General features: G+C 44.2%; 1 protein-coding gene across 2 annotated transcripts in view; it reads right to left on the reverse strand.

Moving 5' to 3' along the window:
• Positions 1-6045: 6045 nt before the first annotated feature.
• The window catches only part of ctns (cystinosin, lysosomal cystine transporter), a 50480-nt gene continuing 36691 nt past the window's right edge, over positions 6046-19834 (reverse strand). For both annotated transcript variants that reach the window (XM_080212927.1, XM_080212928.1), the window contains exons 8-11: positions 14871-14990; positions 12035-12205; positions 11101-11218; positions 6046-8942 (exon numbers count right to left, since the gene is read on the reverse strand). In XM_080212927.1, the coding sequence (XP_080069053.1) occupies positions 8800-8942; positions 11101-11218; positions 12035-12205; positions 14871-14990 (552 nt within the window). In that variant the 3' untranslated portion in view covers positions 6046-8799. The remainder of the gene's footprint in view (positions 8943-11100; positions 11219-12034; positions 12206-14870; positions 14991-19834) is intronic.

A 19834-nucleotide genomic window follows, 5' to 3' on the forward strand; every position in this document is an offset into this window, starting at 1 on the left:
ATTTTGTATTATATGCCCTTTTGTGAATAGAACTCCCACTCACCTGACGAAGAGGCAGCGCTCTGAAAGCTAGTGGATTTTGCTACAAATAAATCTGTTGGACTTTAACCTGGTGTTGAGAGACTTCTTACTGTGTTTACCCCAGTCCAACACCGGCATCTCCACATCCAGATTTCCCAACCAGGGAAAACATCTCTGCATCCAGTCTATCAGAATTCTATGGTTTCAATCAGGTCTCCTCTCACCTTCTAAATTCTAGTGAATACAGACCCTATCAAACTATAGGGCAGTCCCAACTCTGGAACAGCCTAGCAAACCTCTGCGGCACTCTCTCTACAGCAAGTGTATCCTTTCTGAGGTAGAGGGAAACTGTCTCATAAAGGATATACTTGCTGTAGAGAGGTGTGACCTCACTAAGGCTCTGTGTTATTGCAGTAAGATATCCCTAGTTTTGAATTCAAATCTTCTTGCTATGAAGCTAGGATTGCTTGCTGTGATTCCACTCACCCACCACCTTCACTCAGAGGGTGGTGAGTGAGTGGAATCAGCTGCCATTAGTGGTGGTAAAGGCGAACTTGTTGGGGTCTTTTAAAAGACTTCTGGATGAGTATATGGGATTTAATGGGATTGGGAGTTACAGATAGGCCTGGTAGGTATGGATGTGATCGGCGCAACTTGTGGGCCAAAGGGCCTGTTTGTGCTGTAGTGTTCTATGTTCTATGAAGACCCATATACAATACGTCTTCCTGTTTGCTGCACCTGTCTCCACTTTCACTGACTGGTGTAAAGCACATTTACATCCCTTTATACATCCTTACTTCCCAATCATTTAAATAATACTCTTCCTTTTTTTTGAACATTTACCATGTTATATTGCACCTGCCATACGTTTACCCACTCACTCAACTTGTCTAAATCACCTTGAAGCCTCCTCACAACTCCACCCAGTTTAATGTCACCAAATTTAGAAATGTTAATTTGGTTCCGATATATTGTGAATAGCTGGGATCCCAGCACTGATCCCTACAGTACCCCACTGCCTGCCACTCAGAAAAAGACCCATTTATTCCCCCTCTCTGTTTTCTGCCTATCAATCAATTCTCAATCCATGCCAATAGCCCCATCTTGCATGCTTCCATTTTGCCATCAACTTCTTATGAGGGATCTTACCAGAAGTATTCTGAAAGTTGAAAACATCCACTAGTCCTTCCTTATCTATTCTACTAACGACATCCTCAAAAAACTTACATTTATATAATACCTAACACACCCTTTGGACCTCTTGGATGCTTAACAGCCAATGAAATTCTTTAAAAGAGTAGGCATTTTTGTAATGCAGACAATTGGCTATCAGACCATCTCATTTGGCCCTTGGTGGGAGTGGCTCCATCCATACTGACCGTTTTGGTGCCTCTTTTCACACTCTGGTTAGTGTCCTCAGTTTCAAACATCACCCATTGGACTGGAAGATACCTCACACAGCAGCCTCCAAACCATTTGCTACCCCAGGCTTCATTCAACCTTCCTGTCCCAAAGCTGATGGAGGTGGGAACATCTGGATAGTCAGCACTAAGTTCCAAAGATTGACTCTGTTCGGTCAGCTTCTGGGGCACGTTCAAGTTGATATCAGACATTCAGGCATCTCCAAAGGATCTGGGAAAGTCCTTCTCTTGGAAGCTCAATGTTGTGCCATACTGGGGAAGAGGGAAACTCTTTCAGAGGCAGGGAATCAACTCCACATTGAGAGATGTGACAATGAGCTGCTTCTGTGGTTTACGATGCTTCATGAATTGCAGACATTGGAGTCTGTCTCAGGAGGGAGGTACGGTGAGGAAGGGAAGGGGACAATAATAGGTCAGTTTGTGTAAAGGGTTGGATGGGGTGGGGGCAGTTTAATGGAGCTTTAAGTAATAATCCTGAGTGATTTGAACTCAGTGGCTACCTGGGCTAAATGGTGACCCAATTTGAACAGCTGCATACAACAAAATCAAACACAGAGCTTACTCAGCATCTTTCCTTGAAGGTTAACTTCTCAAAGTTTCTCTCAAACCTGCGATGATACTGTGCCTTAATTAATGTATTTTTGTCATGTTTCTCATGAAAGATTCACATGAAATTCAGCTGTTTTACGGTGCCAGTCTGTCCGCCCACATACTGGAAGTATTGGTGCTGGATAACAGGGTGTTTGGTTTAACATAAGAACATAAGAAATAGGAGCAGGAGTAGGCCACCTAGCCCTTCGAGCCTGCCCCGCCATTCAATAAGATCATGGCTGATCTGTCGCTGCTCAGTTCCACTTTCCCGCCCTCTCCCCATAACCCTTAATCCCCTCTCTTATCAAAAACCCATCAACCCGCTTCTTAAATATATTTAGCAAGGCAGCCTCCACCACTTCAACGGGCAGAGAATTCCAGAGATTCACCACCCTTTGAGTGAAGAAGTTCCTCCTCAACTCCGTTCTAAACCGCACCCCCTTTATCTTGAGGCTGTACCCTCTAGCCCTACTGTCTTTTTTGAGCGGGAAGAGCCTCGCCACCTCTATCCTATCCATCTCATTCATCATCTTATATGTCTCAATGAGATCTCCCCTCATTCTTCTAAACTCTAACGAGTACAAGCCTAGTTTATTCAGCCTCTCCTCATAGCTCAACCCCCTCAACTCCGGTATCAGCCTAGTAAACCACCTCTGCACTCCCTCCAAGGTCAAAATATCCTAGCGCAGGTGCGGCGCCCAAAACTGCACACAGTACTCCAGCTGCGGCCTCACCAACGCCCTATACAGCTGCAGCAAGACCTCCCTACTTTTATATTCAATCCCCCTCGCTATGAAGGCCAGCATCCCATTCGCCTTCCTGACCACCTGCTGCACCTGCAAGCTGGGTTTTTGCGACTCATACACAAGGACCCCGAGGTCCCTCTGCACCGTCGCCTGCTGCAGTTTTTCGCCACGTAAGTAATAATCCTTCCTACCATTCTTCCTACCAAAGTGGACCACCTCGCACTTGCCAACATTAAATTCCATTTGCCAGTTCCTGGCCCATTCACCCAGCCTATCTAGATCCTTCTGCAGACTCTCCACACCCTCCGCACAATTTGCCGTTCCACCAATCTTGGCGTCATCAGCAAATTTCGACACCATACACTCGGTTCCCTCCTCCAGATCATCTATATAAATGGTAAATAGCTGAGGCCCCAGCACCGACCCCTGGGGCACTCAACTAGTCACCAAACCAGAAGTAATGCAGTTTTATCTTTTGGGCTGTCACCTGACGTTCCAGAGTAGAGTTTAGTTAGGTTGATTGACAGAGAGAGTCATGTGAATGGGCAGAGTTAAGCTTGCTGAGAAAAAACAGGAAGTTTTCTGCTCGGGTCTGCAAGGAGCAGGAACTCCCTTTCTCTCTCTGGAGATTCTGTTTGGGACCAGCGACTCTCTGTCTAGAGGTATTAAAAGACTCTAGGATTGCTAACACCTACCAGCACGTAGACCTACATTTTTGCTAACTGATTTTGAAGAGGTCTTTGAGGAATATTGCTTAAATTGGAATTAATAGAGATAGACTAGCAGCTAAGAATTGTATTTTGTCATGTTTAAATATTTCAATTATGCTAATTCCTTTTGTTACAGTCAGACTGTGTTGTTAAATAAAGTTTGTTTTAATAAAAAGCTCCTAGTATGTCAATAGAATCACACCTGGAGTGAAACACCTTATCCTCACCCTAATGCCAAAATCAAAAATATTTGAAGTCTAACTTCATAATATATCTTGGAGTTTCTGATCTGGACCTTAACACACACTTTCAGACATTATGAGAGGGCTAAATGGGTTCCGGGGAGAGCACATTTTGCCAATTTCCTGTTCAGTTGCAGGGGATTATCAGTCACAACCTCACAACCCGGCTTTATTTAAAAACTGTTGGTTTACTGTCACCCTCCTCACTTTAGAAGTCACCTTCTGCCAACATGTGGCCTAGACGGTCAAGATTTTCTTTTTAGGAGATATAGGAGATTCCTGGAGTGGTCATCCGAACATTAGCTCTGTTCTGCCCCCAGATGCTGTCAGTGTTGCTGGAATTTTCCAACATTATCTGTTTTTGTCTCCTGGTCCCATTGTATTGAGAACAAAGAACATTACAGCAAAGGACCAGGCCCTCTGGCCCTCCAAGCTTGCACCAACCATGAAGACAGCTTTGATCTCCTCTGGATATCCAATGTCCACTGATGAAGTTGAGCTTCCAATGCCTGTAACAGACAGTGGGGAGGAATTAAACAGTCCTGATTTCTCCCTCACCACCCATCCACAAACAAATGTTCGGATTTTTAATTTCCCCCTTCGTAAAGAGTGGTCTATTTTGCCCAACTGTTAAATTTGAAATGTTCCAATCCTCTATGAATAACTTGTCCAGCTAACTCAAGGTAAGATTAAAAGAAATGCCCACTTCTCTCCCAGAAATATCTACCCTGAAGACGTTGCAAGATAAAAAAGGGTTAGTTTATTTCCACACACTCACGAGGGGTTTTACAATGTCCATCCTTTTACACACGGCCAATAAATGGGAGATAAACAAAGAGAAAGAGGATTCAGGGCAGGACCACAATAAAAATACAAGTTATGGGTTTACACAGAGCTAGAATCAGAGGTCTAATGGAAGATTTCTTCAGAGAGGTTGTTTGATTGCAGAGTGATCCGTCTTTCTAGAGTGAGATTTCCACAATGGGAGAAGCGACATGGAGTGAGTTAGTCTTGGAGGCACGGGTTCTAATGTTGCAGCAGTTTGCAGGTTTGATGAGGGCCAGAGTTCTTCCTGCTGTCATCTGCTTGATGATCCACTCACATTGTCTGCACCTTTAAGACTTGATTAGCTGTAAAGACTCGCATTCTAATCAGTATTCTGTAAACTGAGTGTGTGTCTTTCTAGGCCCTGTTTGTGATCAGAACTCCCCACTCACCTGACAAAGGGACAGAGCTCTGAAAGCTTTTGCTACTAAATAAACCTGTTGGACTTTAACCTGGCATTGTGAGACTTCTTACTGTGTTTACTCCAGTACAACACCGGCATCTCTACATCATGACGATGGACAGCGCAGGCTGTTGTCCAAAGTCCTGTTCTTGACAGAGGTCAAACAGCAGCTGATGGCGGTGCGGGCTCGTTGGGCCGAAGGGCCTGTTTCCCAGGCTGATTTTGTTCTTCGACTATAAAATCCAAACACTATAATTAAAAGGATGTCAGGTAGACCAAGCCCTCTAGTTGAAGCTATTATTTTTTTAAAAGATTTGATGGACAGGACTTGCATATTGCTGCAGCACACAGGCCATTGTGTTAGTTTGGCTGAAATGTTTAGGACACCACGATAGCACAGTGGTTAGCGCTGCTGCCTCACAGCACCAGGGAGCCAGCTTCAGTTCCAGCCTCGGGTCACTGTCTCTGTGGAGTTTGCACTTCTCCCTGCGTCTGCATGTGTTCCCTCCAGGTGTTCCCGTTTTCTCCCACAGTCCAAAGATGTGCAAATGGTTAGGATGGAGGAGTACAATATCAAGGGTAGGAGTCTTAGCTGTGTTGAGGAACAGAAGGATCTTGGGGTCGGGTCCATAGGACTCTTAAATCGGCCTCGCAGGTGGAGGATGTGGTCAAGAAGGCGTACGATGTACTGGCCTTCATTAGCCGAGGGATTGAGTTTAGGAGTCGGGAGGTAATGCTGCAACTTTATAAGACCCTTGTCAGACCCCACTTGGAGTACTGTGCGCAGTTCTGGTCGCCTCACTATAGGAAGGATGTGGAAGCTATTGAGAGGGTACAGAGGAGATTTACAAGGGTGTTGCCTGGATTGGGAGGCATGCCTTATGAAGATAGGGAGCTCGGTCTCTTCTCCCTGGAGAGACGAAGGTTGAGAGGCGACCTGATAGAAGTTTATAAAATGTTGAGAGGAATAGATAGGGTGGATTCTCAGAGGCTATTTCCCAGGGCTGAAATGGTCGCTACGAGAGGACATAGGTTTAAGGTGCTGGGGAGCAGGTACAGAGGAGATGTTAGGGGTAAGTTTTTCACTCAGAGGGTGGTGAGTGAGTGGAATCGGCTGCCGTCGGTGGCGGTAGAGGCGAACTCGCTGGGGTCTTTTAAAAGACTTCTGGATGAGTATATGGGATCTAATGGGATTGGGAGTTACAGATAGTTCTATGGATTGGTAGGTATAGATGTGATCGGCACAACTTGTGGGCCAAAGGGCCTGTTTGTGCTGTAGTGTTCTATGTTCTATGATTGGCTGTGTTAAATTGACCCCACTGTCAGGGGGATTAGCAGGGTAAATGAGGGTTACGGGGTGGGATTGTGGTCGGTATAGGCTCAATGGGCCAAATGGCCTCTTTCCATAGTGTAGGGATTGTGTTTATGGGATGTAGTGTGTTTTACATTCCAGATGTTCAAGGTGGTAGCTATTGTTCGGTTGGAAATGGCTCCATCTCTCAAAGCACGTTGTCTGCTCAGCAGCTGTCCATTTTGAAAAGCGTATACTAAAAATTGACTTTACAAAGTAGTCCAGCTGACAAAGATAGATATATCTATCTACATCGCCACACACAATTTCCTTCCTGACTTGACTGTGACAAATGGATCCGGCCTAGATAAATTGCAATCAAAGATTAAAAGGCAAAGCTCCCTTAAAGAGGAGCTAGTTTGACAACAGTTAAAGTATATTCCCATAAAGGTGAGGGTGAGACAAACAAATCCAGAGCTCCCTGGACGATGAAAGATAAAGATAATACAGAGAGTGTTTATGGTAGACATCAGGTGGAAAGTACAATTGAGAACCAGGCAGAGGGGAACTGAAAAAAGAGAATCGTAGAATCCCTACAGTGCAGAAGGCTGCCATTCAGCCCATTGAGTCTGCACCAACAAGCCTACCCATACCCTACCCCTATAACCCCACAAATTTACCCTAGCTAGTCCCCCTGACACCAAGGGTCAATGGAGCATGGCCAATTAACCCCCCAACATGAAGGGGCAATTTAACACAATCAACCTAACCTGCACATCTTTGGACTGTGGAAGGAAACCAGAGCACCTGGAGGAAACCCATGCAGACATAGGGAGAATGTACAATACAGACAGTGACCCAAGGCTAGAATTGAACCTGGATCCCTGGCATCGTGAGGCTACAGTGCTAACCACTGTGTCACCATGCGCCCCATGAGAAGCAAAAGGAGAATATGAGAAGTGACTGGTAACAGAAAAAGGAATCCCAAAATCTTCTATAGGCATATAAACAGTGGCAGGAGAGCTGGTGAGAGCAAAAAACAAATAACAATACAGCACAGGAAACAGGCCCTTCGGCCCTCCAAGCCTGCGCTGCTCATTGGTCCAACTAGACCATTCTTCTGTATCCCTCCATTCCCTGGCTGCTCATGTGACTATCCGGGTAAGTCTCAAACGATCCCAGCGTGTCCACCTCCACCACCCTGCTTGGCAGCGCATTCCAGACCCCCACCACCCTCACCTTGAACCTGTGACCCCTCGTGTTAGTCACCTCTGACCTGGGAAAAAGCTTCCCACTGTTCACCCTATCCAAACTCCTCCTAATTTTATACACAATAAGCTGTTAATAAAGTATATGGTACCTGGGCTTTAGGTAATGAAGTAAGGGTGTTTTGTTAAACCTGCATAAAACACTTTGGCCTCAACTAGAGGATTACATCTGGCTCCACACTTTAGGGGATGTAAAGGCATGAGAGAGAATGCAGAAAAGAGTCAACAGAATGCTTCCAGGGTTGAGGAATTTCAGTTAGATAGATCAGAGAAATGGGGGTTATTCTCCTTGGAGAAGGTTACGAGGAGATTTGATACAAGTATTCAAAATCACAAAGGGTCTGGACAGAGAGAAACTCTTCCTGGTTGGTTGAAGGATCAGGAACCAGAAGGCACAGATTTAAGGCAAATGGCAAAAGAAGGAATGGGAACATGGGGAAAACCCCTTTCAGAGCGGCTAGCATCTAAATGCACTGCCTGAGGGGGTGGTAGAGGGAGATTCTGCACATCTTTGGACTGTGGAAGGAAACCGGAGCACCTGGGGGAAAGGCATGCAGACATAGGGAGCATGTACAAACTCCACACAGTGATCTGAGACTGGAATCGAACCCAAGCCCCTGGCACTGAGAGGCAGCAGTGCAAACCACTGTGCCATCAAGTTAAAATGACAAAAAGACAGGCTCATCTCAAGAAAATACAAAAGAAAGAAATGCTGGCAGTACTCAGCAGGATCAGGCAGCAGCTATGGAGATAGAGTTAACACTGACCTTTCACCACAACCTTGAGTGACACTTACTCATATTTCAAATCATTGATATTTCCTTTGTAACACTGTTCTGAGTTTTATGGGCTTCAGAGAAATCCTGCAGATTTTTAAAAATGTACTCAGTGTATGCGGGTAACACTGCCAGGACTGCCCAACTGCTGCTTAATCTTGGTGGCTCCCAGGGTGACTGGTCCAAGGGAAATGGTGACATTCTGATTGAATCACAGTGACTGAGGGCGACAGATCCTTATCGGAGAGCTGGGTGATGCAGTTCAAGATCCAGCAGAAACCAGATTAAAAGGTTCATGTTTTTGTGTTAGAAATTAGAGTTTTGAAACAGTAGAAAGCTCCAGTCACACGTGCACGAGCCAGAAACTTGATGTCTTCCATTGTGATTTTACTGACTGATGTAAAATTATTGCTGCTCCGTTCACACCCATTAAGTTCTTGTGACTTTGAATTTTCCCAGTGAACGGTTGCCGGTGCCTTGCAGTGTTTTGAAGTGTTGTGCAGTCTCAGTTATCTGTATTCAGTAACCTGTACTCAGACTTGTTTCGATACAAACAATAATGCTGCACAATGAAGATGATATCAAACATAACCGAGAACAATCCAAGGCCAAATTTTGTTGGGTCTCCAAAAATCAGATGCCATTCATCTGTAATGAAAATTAAAGATTTGTTCACAATTTCATAGTCTGAGCAGGTCCAATCTCAAACGAAAAAGTAATATTAAATTGCAGACCTGAAGCAGCCGACATTTCACATCTAGAAGCAAGGAAACAACCCAGTTAGCAGAAATCAAGCCGCACTGCCTTCTGGGTGACTGTGTACAAAGGACAGAGGGAACATCCTTGAAAACCTCTGCAATCTCTCCAATTCCTCTATTCTTTTTACAACAATCACCAGAATTTACTGCAGTACTGTGCTAACCTTGATTCAAAGCAAGTATTGCACAGCCTCCCTACTTTTCAGTTCTACCCTGTAGAAATAAGGCTGATTGTTTGCTTTGCTTTATGGCCTTGCTAACCCGTGCTACAACGTCTGATGATTGACATATTTGTACTCCGATTCCTTTGCTCCTCTACTCCACCTAGACTTGCACTCACCAAGTAATTCCTGATCTCCCTATGCTTCAACTGAAATGTACAATCTCACGTTTGTGTTGAACTTCATTCACCTATTATTTGCTAGAATCTATTAAGGATTATAAATGTGCTTAAAAATCAGAGTATGATCAGACAGTAACAACATGGTTTTACATGGTCCTGCTCCCATTTCTTGCATTCCTAATTTTGCGTTACAGACATTCATTAGCTTTGAGTGATTTCTGTACTTGGATCCTAAATCTTTCTGCTTTTCCACAACTCCCAGCTTTACACTATTTAGGAATCAATACTGGTATTGTGGATGTGTGAGCAGCTTCTGATCATGATACCCAATTTAAGCAACTGCTCTGAAACACTCATTACACAGCATAGGTCTCAGTTTTAGTTATTCTTTCATGGGGATGTGTGCACACCACTGCTCAGGCAGCATTTATTGCCCATCCCTAATTGCCCCTAGACTTAGCGACTTGCTAGGCCACTACACAGGGCAGTTAAGTCATCCACATTGCTGTGGATGTAGACTAGACTGGGTAAGGATGGTGGATTACCTTCCCTAAAGGACATTAATTAACCAGATGGGTCTTTGCAGCAATCAATTAAAACTTCATGGTTACCATAACGAGACTAATTTTAAATTCCAGATTCATCAATTGAATTTAAACTCCACCAGCTGCCGCAGTGAGATCTGAACCAACATCCCCACAGCATTAGCATCGGCCTTTGCATTACAAGTCCAGCGACATTACCATTGCACCAATGTTGCTCCAAAGGAAAGGTAACAAGTGTTGCAGCATCTGCTTCGAACAACAGAGACTGGGGAAATATACAAATAGGGTTACACTGCCTTAGAGAGGAGATTTACTAGAATGGGACCAAGGACGATGGACGTGTAGACAGGAGAAAGAACAGCTACAACAATTATTTAACAATAATAGCAGCAAAAGTGGCTTTAAAATGGTTATTCTGGCAGAGTTAAGCATGCTGGGATTTTTGGTCAACTTAAAATTACTCAGAATCAGGGTTCTGGTCTGGAAACTATGACCCGAAGCTTCCAGAGTTGACTAAGTAAGGAAAGTTATTTACTTTTGAGCAGACACAGTGGCCAGTGTTGTTGTGTGTGGGACATGTCATGTGAAGCAAGCAATAATGGTGTCATTTACAACAAATTTGATTGGGTGTGTTGAGTCATGCGATCAGTTTCTGGTTACACAATTGGCTGGATGACAGAGAACCTCGAGGAAGAATTTGTAGATAAAAGACATTGCAGTCCTTTCTTTGCCAACAACAGCTCTACAGATTAACCATCGTAAGATGTGTGTCCTGCAAGAATCCTCCTCCAAGAAGACTACAAAGATAGTCCCGATGTAGAATCTATTTGTTGTTTTCCTAAACTCAGGAGTAACCACTTTCAGTTAAATAATTAAAGTTACTGTTCAGTTAAGAGTTGATGAGGTGCATCTGTTTGAGTTGGCTCTTATTCTTGTTCCCGCGGGGGGGAGAGCCGGGCCCCGCCACGGATTTTCAGTTACTTCATTGCAGTGTTAATGTAAGCCTACTTGTGACACTAATAAAAAAAGGGAAGATGTTGAATGGGATTTCTGTTCATGTCACGGTGCAGAATGGGGATGGGAACAGAAGCAGCCAGTATCTGACCCCAGCACTGAATCATTAGTAAATGTAACCATTCCAGAGTGAATATTTCAATTACCGTTGTTATAAGATTGTAAGAACATCTGTACAATGCTGAGACTGCCCCCAGTGAAATCTAGCAGCACATTGCCAATGGACCAACCAACTGTGCTCTTTCTGCGATAGTTCATGTAGGCCTGGAGAGGGGAGAGAGACAGAGGGAGAAAGAGAACATTATAATTTGTATTTAACACCACCAGTGCTGACACAGACATTTCAAACAGCTTGTAGCTGTAGCTGAACCCTTTGTGCACTGATAGAAATCAAACCAGGGAGAGGTGAAGTGTCTTTATCAATCCGAGTTTCATCCAGGTGACCTCCCGGGTTGGTTCCATCATCTGAGGGGACTTTTCCAGAATACTCTTTCAATACTGAATCCTAGGTCTCCCCCTCTTTTTCTCTCCCATGGGATTAGGTGGAGGGGTGGGGATGATGCAGATTAGGCCTGATGGAGCAGTGGGGTCTTTTTGGATTTGTTTGTACAGTATTAATTCCTCACTGATCTCCCTCAGCCCAAAGGCAGCCAACTCGCTGGGCTTAGTAATGCGAGTAACAGCACTCTGTCCACCCATCGACACCGCAAACTGCCAGGTCCAAATGGAGAGGATCCCCAACACTGTACATATCGACACATACATTTGTAAAGAGCAGGAATCCCTTCACTGCCGCTTTCCAGAGAACAGTGTCAGGGTCAAACCGTTCAGTACTTAAATACTGCCATACAGCCAAAACCTTGGTAAAGTTCTAGCCAGGAAAGAAAGAACGACAACCCCGAGGCGCTGCAGGATTCCTTACACCTGGAATCATAAATATCTCCTCCTCTCCAGTTGACGTATTCTGTGCTCTACAGACCACTCACTACCACCCCACCCACTTCCCTAACCCACGCTGCACCCTGCACTGTGCTAACCACCCTCAACACTATTGTGCAGACTCCTCACCCCATCACCTACCTGTGGGATGTATTTGATAAGTGTGATTACAAGTTTGATGTAGGAGAAGTAGTAGAGATATTGCAGCCACGTGATTTTGTCAGCTAGAGTCACAAACAAGGTGATGAGAGCAAAAAGCCACGCAGCCACCAGCAGTCCAGTTGTAATCTTTGAAACTCTCTGTTCCCCTTTCTGTGTGACATAAGAGAGAGTCAGCATGCAGCAAAACAATATCCAAACATCCTGATTAAAACAGCTTACAAATGTCAAAGGTAATTGTCCAGAACAGGTCTCCATCCAGAGTGTGCTACACCTGCAGCCAGGAACAATGACCTGTACGTTGGATCATTACTTCAATATACAGTGACCTGCAGCCATACGCACATGGTATCGTAGAAACATATAAACTGGAAGCAGGAGTAGGCCATTCAGCCCTTCAAGTCTGCTCTGCCATTCATTTTGAACTTGATGATTAGCCATGATCAATATCCTGATCCCACCTTCTCCCCGTGATCCTCAAGAGCTCCATCTAATTTCTTCTTGAAACGTTTTGCCTCAGCTACATCTTATGATAGTGAATTCCAGATTCCCCTCTCTCTGGGTGAAGAAATTTCTCCTCACCTCAATCCTAAAAACGTTTCTCTCTTATCCTCAAACTGTGACCCCTGGTTTTACACTCCCCCACTATTAGGAACATTCTTTCTGAATCCACCCTATCTAATCCTTTAGAATTTTATAAGTTTGTGACATTCCCAAACTCCAATGAATACAATCAATGGCACAGTGGTTAGCACCAGGGAGTTGGGTTTGATTGCCAGTTTGGGTCACAACCTGTGCGAGACTGCATATTCTCCCTATGTCTGAGTGGGTTTGCTCCGTGTGTTCCAGTTTTCTCCCACAGTCCAAAAGATATGCTAGTCAGGTGCATTCTTCCCTCAGTGTACCCGAACAGGCACAGAGTGTGGCAACTAGGGAATTTTCACAGCAACTTCATTGCAGTGTTAATGTAAGCCTACTTGTGACATTAATGAAAATAAACTTTAAAACTTCAATCCTAACTGACTTAGTCTCTCCTCAGTGACAGACCTGACATCCCAGGAATCAGCCTGGTAAACCTTCACTGCATTCTCTCTATAGTAAATACACCCTTCCTCAGACCGGGACACCAAAACTGCACCCAATATTCCTGGTGTGACTTCACCAATGCCCTGTACAATTACAGTAAAACATCCCTTTTCCTATACTCAAATCCTCTCGCAATGAAGGCCAACATAGCATTTGTCTTCATTGTACCTGCACACTTACTTTCGGTGTCTGATGCATGAAGACATCAAGGTCTCATCGAGGTCTCTCAATTTACAGCCAAATAATAATCTCCCTTCCTATTTTTGCTATTGAAGTGGACAACTTCATTCATCCACATTATACTACAGCAAATGGCCACACATTCAGCCTGTCGATCTCACCCTGAAACATCTCTGCATCCTCCTCACTGTTCACCTTCCCACCCAACTTTGTATCATCTGCAGAGATAATGCTTTTAGTTCCCCCTTCCGAATCATTAACATATAATGTGAACAGTTAGGTTCCTAACACAGATCCCTGCGGAACTCCACTAGTCACTGCCTGACAGTCAGAAAAAGATCTATGACAATTAATCAACTTCCTAACCATCTCAAGACACTACCTGCAATCCCACGCACTTTAACTTTACACCTTGTTGAAAGCCTTCTGAGAGTCTAAATAAACCACATCCACTGGTTGTCCCTGGGCAACTCTACTAGTTACATCCTCAAAAAATTTCAATAGATTTATCAAGCATAATTTCCCTTTTATAAATCCACACTGACTTAGAACATAGAACATTACAGCGCAGTACAGGCCCTTTGGCCCTCGATGTTGCGCCGACCTGTGAAACAAACCCAAAGCCCATCTAACCTACACTACATCTAACCTAACCTACAATCTCTCCGCTCGTCAACACTACCAAGTATCTTACCATTAGCCCAGTATTCTGTATTCCTGTTACTCTTACCAAAGTGAATCACCTGACACTTTTCCACTCCATTTGCCACCTCTCAGCCCAGCTCTGCAGCTTATCAATGTCCCTCTGTAAACTGCAACATCCTTCCACGTTGTCCACAACTCCAATTTTAGTGTCATCCTCAAATTTACTAATCCATCCTTCTACGCATTCATCTAGGTCATTTATAAAAATGACAAACAGCAGTGGCCCCAAAACAGATCCTTGAGGTACAGCACTAGTAACTGAACTCCAGGATGAATGTTTCCCATCAACCCCCACCTTCTGTCTATCAGCTAACCAATTCCTGATCCAAACTGCTAAATCACTCAATCCCGGGCATCCATATTTTCTGCAATAGCCTATTGTGAGGAACCTTATCAAACGCTTTACTGAAATCCGTACAGAGGTACAACACAAAAACAGGAAATGCTGGAAAATCTCAGCAGGTCTGGCAGCATCTGCAAGGAGAGAACAGAGCTAATGTGTCAAGTCTAGATCACCCATCACCAGAGCTGTTTCAGATTCCAGTATCTGCAGTGTTTTGCTTTTCTCTACAGAGGTAAAGGCACGGATTTTAAAAATTGGAAAATGGGATTCTGCATTTACACAAACAGGAGGAAATCAGAAGAGTTTCAGTGCTGTTAGAATGGAAAGATCTAGTATCAAAAGAGGATACTAAGTAAGAGACTTAATTTGAAAGGAAGTTGCGACAGGATGTCACCAGACACAGGGAAAGGACAGGAGAATGCGACCAGTGCACCAACTGCTGGTTTAATTCAGGCTATAAATACTGACACAAAATGTAACAAATCTCTGTGGAGATGGACTGACCTCATATAAACAACATTGGAATATCGTGACTATTGTTAACAGGACTGCGTGGATACTGAAGAAGACATCACTGCCTTGCACTGGGTTCACCCCATCTGGATTAGCCTTCAGGAACTCATTCTGAAAAAGCAGGTGACAGATTTAGTATATTTCATGACAAATCAACTCAACACTATAACTTGGAATTGAAATGAAGTCTTAATCATATCAGAACTCGGTCAGGATCAGTTACAAATCCATTATACGGAATCCACTGATCAGAGTAAATCTCTTCCAAATGATGCTCACCTTACAACAGGTTTAACTTTCCTTTCACTGTCAGGTCACTGACTCAACCTGACTGGTCAGTTGATGGTCAAATCTATGTATCTGTACAACAGAAGGGGAATCCCACTCACCGACTACCCGCATGTAGGGAGCGTTCTCAGAGCATCAAGTATTGTCAGTGCTGTACTGAGGGAGCATTTCACTGCAGAAGCTGTTCTTTAAATGAGATATTAAAGCCTGTCTGCATGAGATAAATGTGAAAGTTCTCAAAGGTCTTCTGATAGCCTGGCCAACATTCATCCTCCAATCACCATGAAGAAAACAGACCAGCTTAGCATTGTTTTTATGGGATCTTGCTGCTCAAAGTGGCTGCTATAATCTCAAACTCAACTGACTACACTTCAAAAGTTCATCAGCTGTAAAATGCATTGAGGCACTTTATAAATGCAAGTTCTTCACTCCTGAATTTACCAAGGGCCAGCTTTCAATAGCATCTCTCATTTAATCTCCAACTGTGCTACATCTTTAAGCATCTGTAGAAAGTCAGAGCTATAGTACCTGGCTCTTGCTGTTTTCCAGGCTTTAATGATGTAGTGCAGTTGGTGTTTGCCTACATGTAGATTCTTTGTTCTATATCTGCCCAGCAGCAGCTTGAAGTCTGGTGAGACTTGGTCTACTTGCTGGATCTAATCTTGGTTGAATTTCTATCCAGAAGAATTGGGGTGTGAACTCTGGCTCATCTGGAACATGTGGTGGGGGAGCAGTGTAATCTTTGCTTTCTCCAGTTGCAAGTCAAGCAGGATTTCTAGCTGACTAGATCATTGTGGCTAGAGGGCAGAAGGCTCTCCAGGAAGACCTGTAAGTTTTGTTTCCAAGGACTGTCCGGATATTGAAGGGTGTTGGCTGTGTAAAGACTGAAGCCTCTTGTGTTTGTATTGGATAATGATCTGGAATTGCAGCATTTCGCGAGGAGGAAATGGTGGGACTCAAGATGAGGACTTCAGAATTATGGATGCTAAGAGGGCAAAGAAATGAGGAATTTGGAAACTCTGAACTCTGGTTGAAGATGCAATTCTGTTGCATTCAGCTATGAGTTCATAGAGACCGGGAGCCAGAATGCACAATCATGACAAAATATTGCCATCTCCAAATGTTATCCAAGGTTTAGTCTGGGTGGACTAAGTCCAGCTGATGAGCTAAGATTTTCCAATAGTTGGAGGGGAGGGGGGGGGATCTGGACCTGTCAGAGACCCCCGTGGTGCAGTCTTTACCCCTTTAATCTACAGGAAGCGGTGTGGGGGTGGTAGCGGGATGGGGGGGAAAGAGTGTGTAAAGAATCGGGGGGTGGGGGGGGGGGGAGAAGGAGGAGAAGGGGAATGATTAGTGATGCAGGACTTCAAAGAGAGTAAAATACATGGAGATACCAGAAACAATGGACAAAAGGAAAAATCAAAAAACTTTCTAAAATAGTCTTTAAAAAGAAACAATGATTTTAAATGTTACGGCTTGAAAATGGCTTATTGAACTGTTCATGATTTCTTAAGTAAAACAACAACAACATCCCAGTTTATATGTTGAGGCTGATTAAGTAGGGAAGGACAAAAACATTTTCAGGCAAAGTGTTGACTGGGATACAATAAAGAAAATATTGCTGCAAACCTGATTGGCTAGCCCATAAATTGAACAGAAATGCTGATGAAGAAAGTTATAAAACTGGGATAAGCAACTAGGTAAGGATTTGAGTTATGTGGAGACTGGGGAAGTTGGGATTATTTTCCATTCAGCTGGGAAGGCGAAGGTATTTATTACACGTTTAGAGTTGTGAAGGATTTGAAGGATAAATGAGAAGCTCTTTCTAGCGGCAAGAGGCTGGTTAAATAAGCAGAGGACAAACATAAGGTGATTGGCAAAAGAACTCGAGATGAGATGGGAGATTCAACAAAACGTTACGATTTGGAATAATATTGGAACAACAGTGGAGCTTTATAAAAATTTTGAAATCAGGGCTAGAGAGTAACCGAATTTCTCCAGGATTATTGCTTAAAATAGTGCAAATATCCACAAATTATTTATTTTCACTAGGCTCAGGGACCCCCAGCTGCTTCCAAAATGTTACTTTGTGCAGCTGTCTTCAAAGTGGAAAATAAAGTATTTGTATAATGTCTCTGCTACTTACTAATTATTATGGGAAATAAGGAAAGTTACACATTCTTTACATATTATATCTGTATAGTCCGACTTGAGGATTGGTGGAACACCATGTGTAGTGTGTGTAATTGTTATCATTTGGATTGGGGTGATGCCCATTTGATTTAACTGCACTGTATAAAGCTTCTAGACCTGCAGTGATCTGTTTAGTTCAGTTGGCCGGACAGCTGTGATGCAGAGTAATGCCAACATGGGTTCAATTACCGTTCCGACTGAGGTTATTTATAAAGGCCTCGCCTTCTCAACCTTGCCCGAGGTGTGGTGATCCTCAGGTTAAATCACCACATGATCATCTGGGATTATTAGTCTGATCTGAGGCAATGATAAACTTTGTTTTTTATAGACCACCCAATAGTGACAGGGAAGTGGAGGTGCAGATAGGGAAACAGATCCTAGAGAGATGTAGTAATAACAGAGTTGGCGTGATGGGAGACTTTAATTTCCTAAACATCGATTGGAATATCCCTAGGGTAAGGGGTTTGGATGGGGAGGAGTTTGTTAGGTGTGTTCAGGAGGGTTTCCTGACACAGTACGTGGATAAGCCTACGAGGGGAGAGGCTGTACTTGACCCGGTGCTGGCTAATGAACCAGGACAGGTGTCGGATCTCTCGGTGGGAGAGCATCTTGGGGATGGAGATCATAATTCTATCTCCTTCACAATAGCATTGGAAAGAGAGAGGATCAGGCAGGCTAGGAAGGTGTTTGTCTGGAGTAAGGGGAAATATGAAGACATCAGGCAGATAATTGGACGAGTAAACTGGAAGGAGGCGTTCTTGGGGAAAAGTACAGAAGAAAGGTGGCGGATATTCAAGGAATGTTTGACTGGAGCTCTGCACGATAACGTTCCGATGAGACAAGGAGGTTTTGGTAGGTCGCGGGAACCGTGGTGCATGTAGGCTGTGGTGAAGCTAGTCAGGAAGAAAGGAAAGGTGTATAAAAGGTTCAGAGAGCTAAGAGATGTTAAGGATCTAGAGGAATATAAGGCTTGTAGAAAGGAGCTTAAAAAGGAAATTAGGAGAGCCAGAAGGGGTCATGAGAAGGCCTTGGTGGGTAAGATTAAGGAGAATCCCAAGGCCTTCGACAAATATGTAAAAAGTAAAAGGATGAGGAGAAGGGATAGGACCTATAAAAGGTGAAGGGGGAAAAGTCTGTGTGGAACCAGAAGAAATGGCAGAGGTGCTTAATGAGTACTTTGCCTCGGTATTCACGGTGGAAAGTGATCTGGGAGGTTGTACTACAGGTTTGCGGCAGTCTGAAAAGATTGAGTATGTGGATATTAAGGAAGAGGATGTGTTGGAACTTTTAAACTCTATCAAGATAGACAAGTCGCCGGGACTGGATGGGATATACCCCAGGTTACTGTGGGAGAGGAGGGAAGTGATTGCAGAGCCCCTGGCGATGATCTTTGCATCGTCAATGGAGACGGGAGAGGTTCTGGAGGATTGGAGGATTGCAGGATTGCAGATGTGGTTCCTATTTTCAAGAAAGGGAACAGGGATAGCCCAGGAAATTACCGACCGGTGAGTCTGACCTCAGTGGTTGGTAAGTTGATAGGGAGGCTTCTGAGGGACAAGATTTATGAGCATTTAGAGAAGTTTAGAATGATCAGAAATAGTCAACATGGTTTTGTCAAGGGCAGGTCTTACGAGCTTAGTTGAGTTCTTTGTGAATTGACTGAGCACATTGACGAAGGAAGAGCGGTAGACGTGGTTTACATGGATTTCAGCAAGGCGTTTGATAAGGTCCCCCATGCAAGACTTCTTGAGAAGGTGAGAGGGCATGGGATCCAGGGGGCTTTGGCCTTGTGGATCCAGAACTGGCTTGCCTGCAGAAGGCAGAGTGTGGTTGTGGATGGGTCTTTTTCTGCATGGAGGTCGGTCACCAGTGGAGTGCCCCAGGGATCTGTTCTGGGACCCTTGCTGTTTGTCATTTTCATAAATGACTTGGATGAGGAAGTGGAGGGATGGGTTAGTAAGTTCGCAGACGATATGAAGGTTGGTGGTGTTGTGGATAGTCTGGAGGGATGTCAGAAGTTGCAACAGGACATAGATAGGATGCAAGGCTGTGCGGAGAAGTGGCAGATGGACTTCAATGCAGATAAATGTGTAGTGGTCCATTCTGGCAGGACCAATGGGATGAAGGAGTACAATATCAAGAGTAGGAGTCTAGGCTGGGTTGAAGAGCAGAGGGATCTTGGGGTCCGGGTCCACAGGACTCTTAAATCGGCCTCGCAGGTGGAGGATGTGGTCAAGAAGGCGTATGGTGTACTGGCCTTCATTAATCGAGGGATTGAGTTTAGGAGTTGGGAGGTAATGCTGCAACTTTATAAGACCCTTGTCAGACCCCACTTGGAGTACTGTGCGCAGTTCTGGTCGCCTCACTATAGGAAGGACGTGGAAGCTATTGAGAGGGTGCAGAGGAGATTTACAAGGATGTTGCCTGGATTGGGAGGCATGCCTTATGAGGATAGGTTGAGGGAGCTGGGACTC

The sequence above is a fragment of the Carcharhinus amblyrhynchos genome, chromosome 26, assembly GCF_965287045.1.
Source record: "Carcharhinus amblyrhynchos chromosome 26, sCarAmb.v2.hapA, whole genome shotgun sequence".
Taxonomy (NCBI): Eukaryota; Metazoa; Chordata; class Chondrichthyes; order Carcharhiniformes; family Carcharhinidae; genus Carcharhinus; species Carcharhinus amblyrhynchos.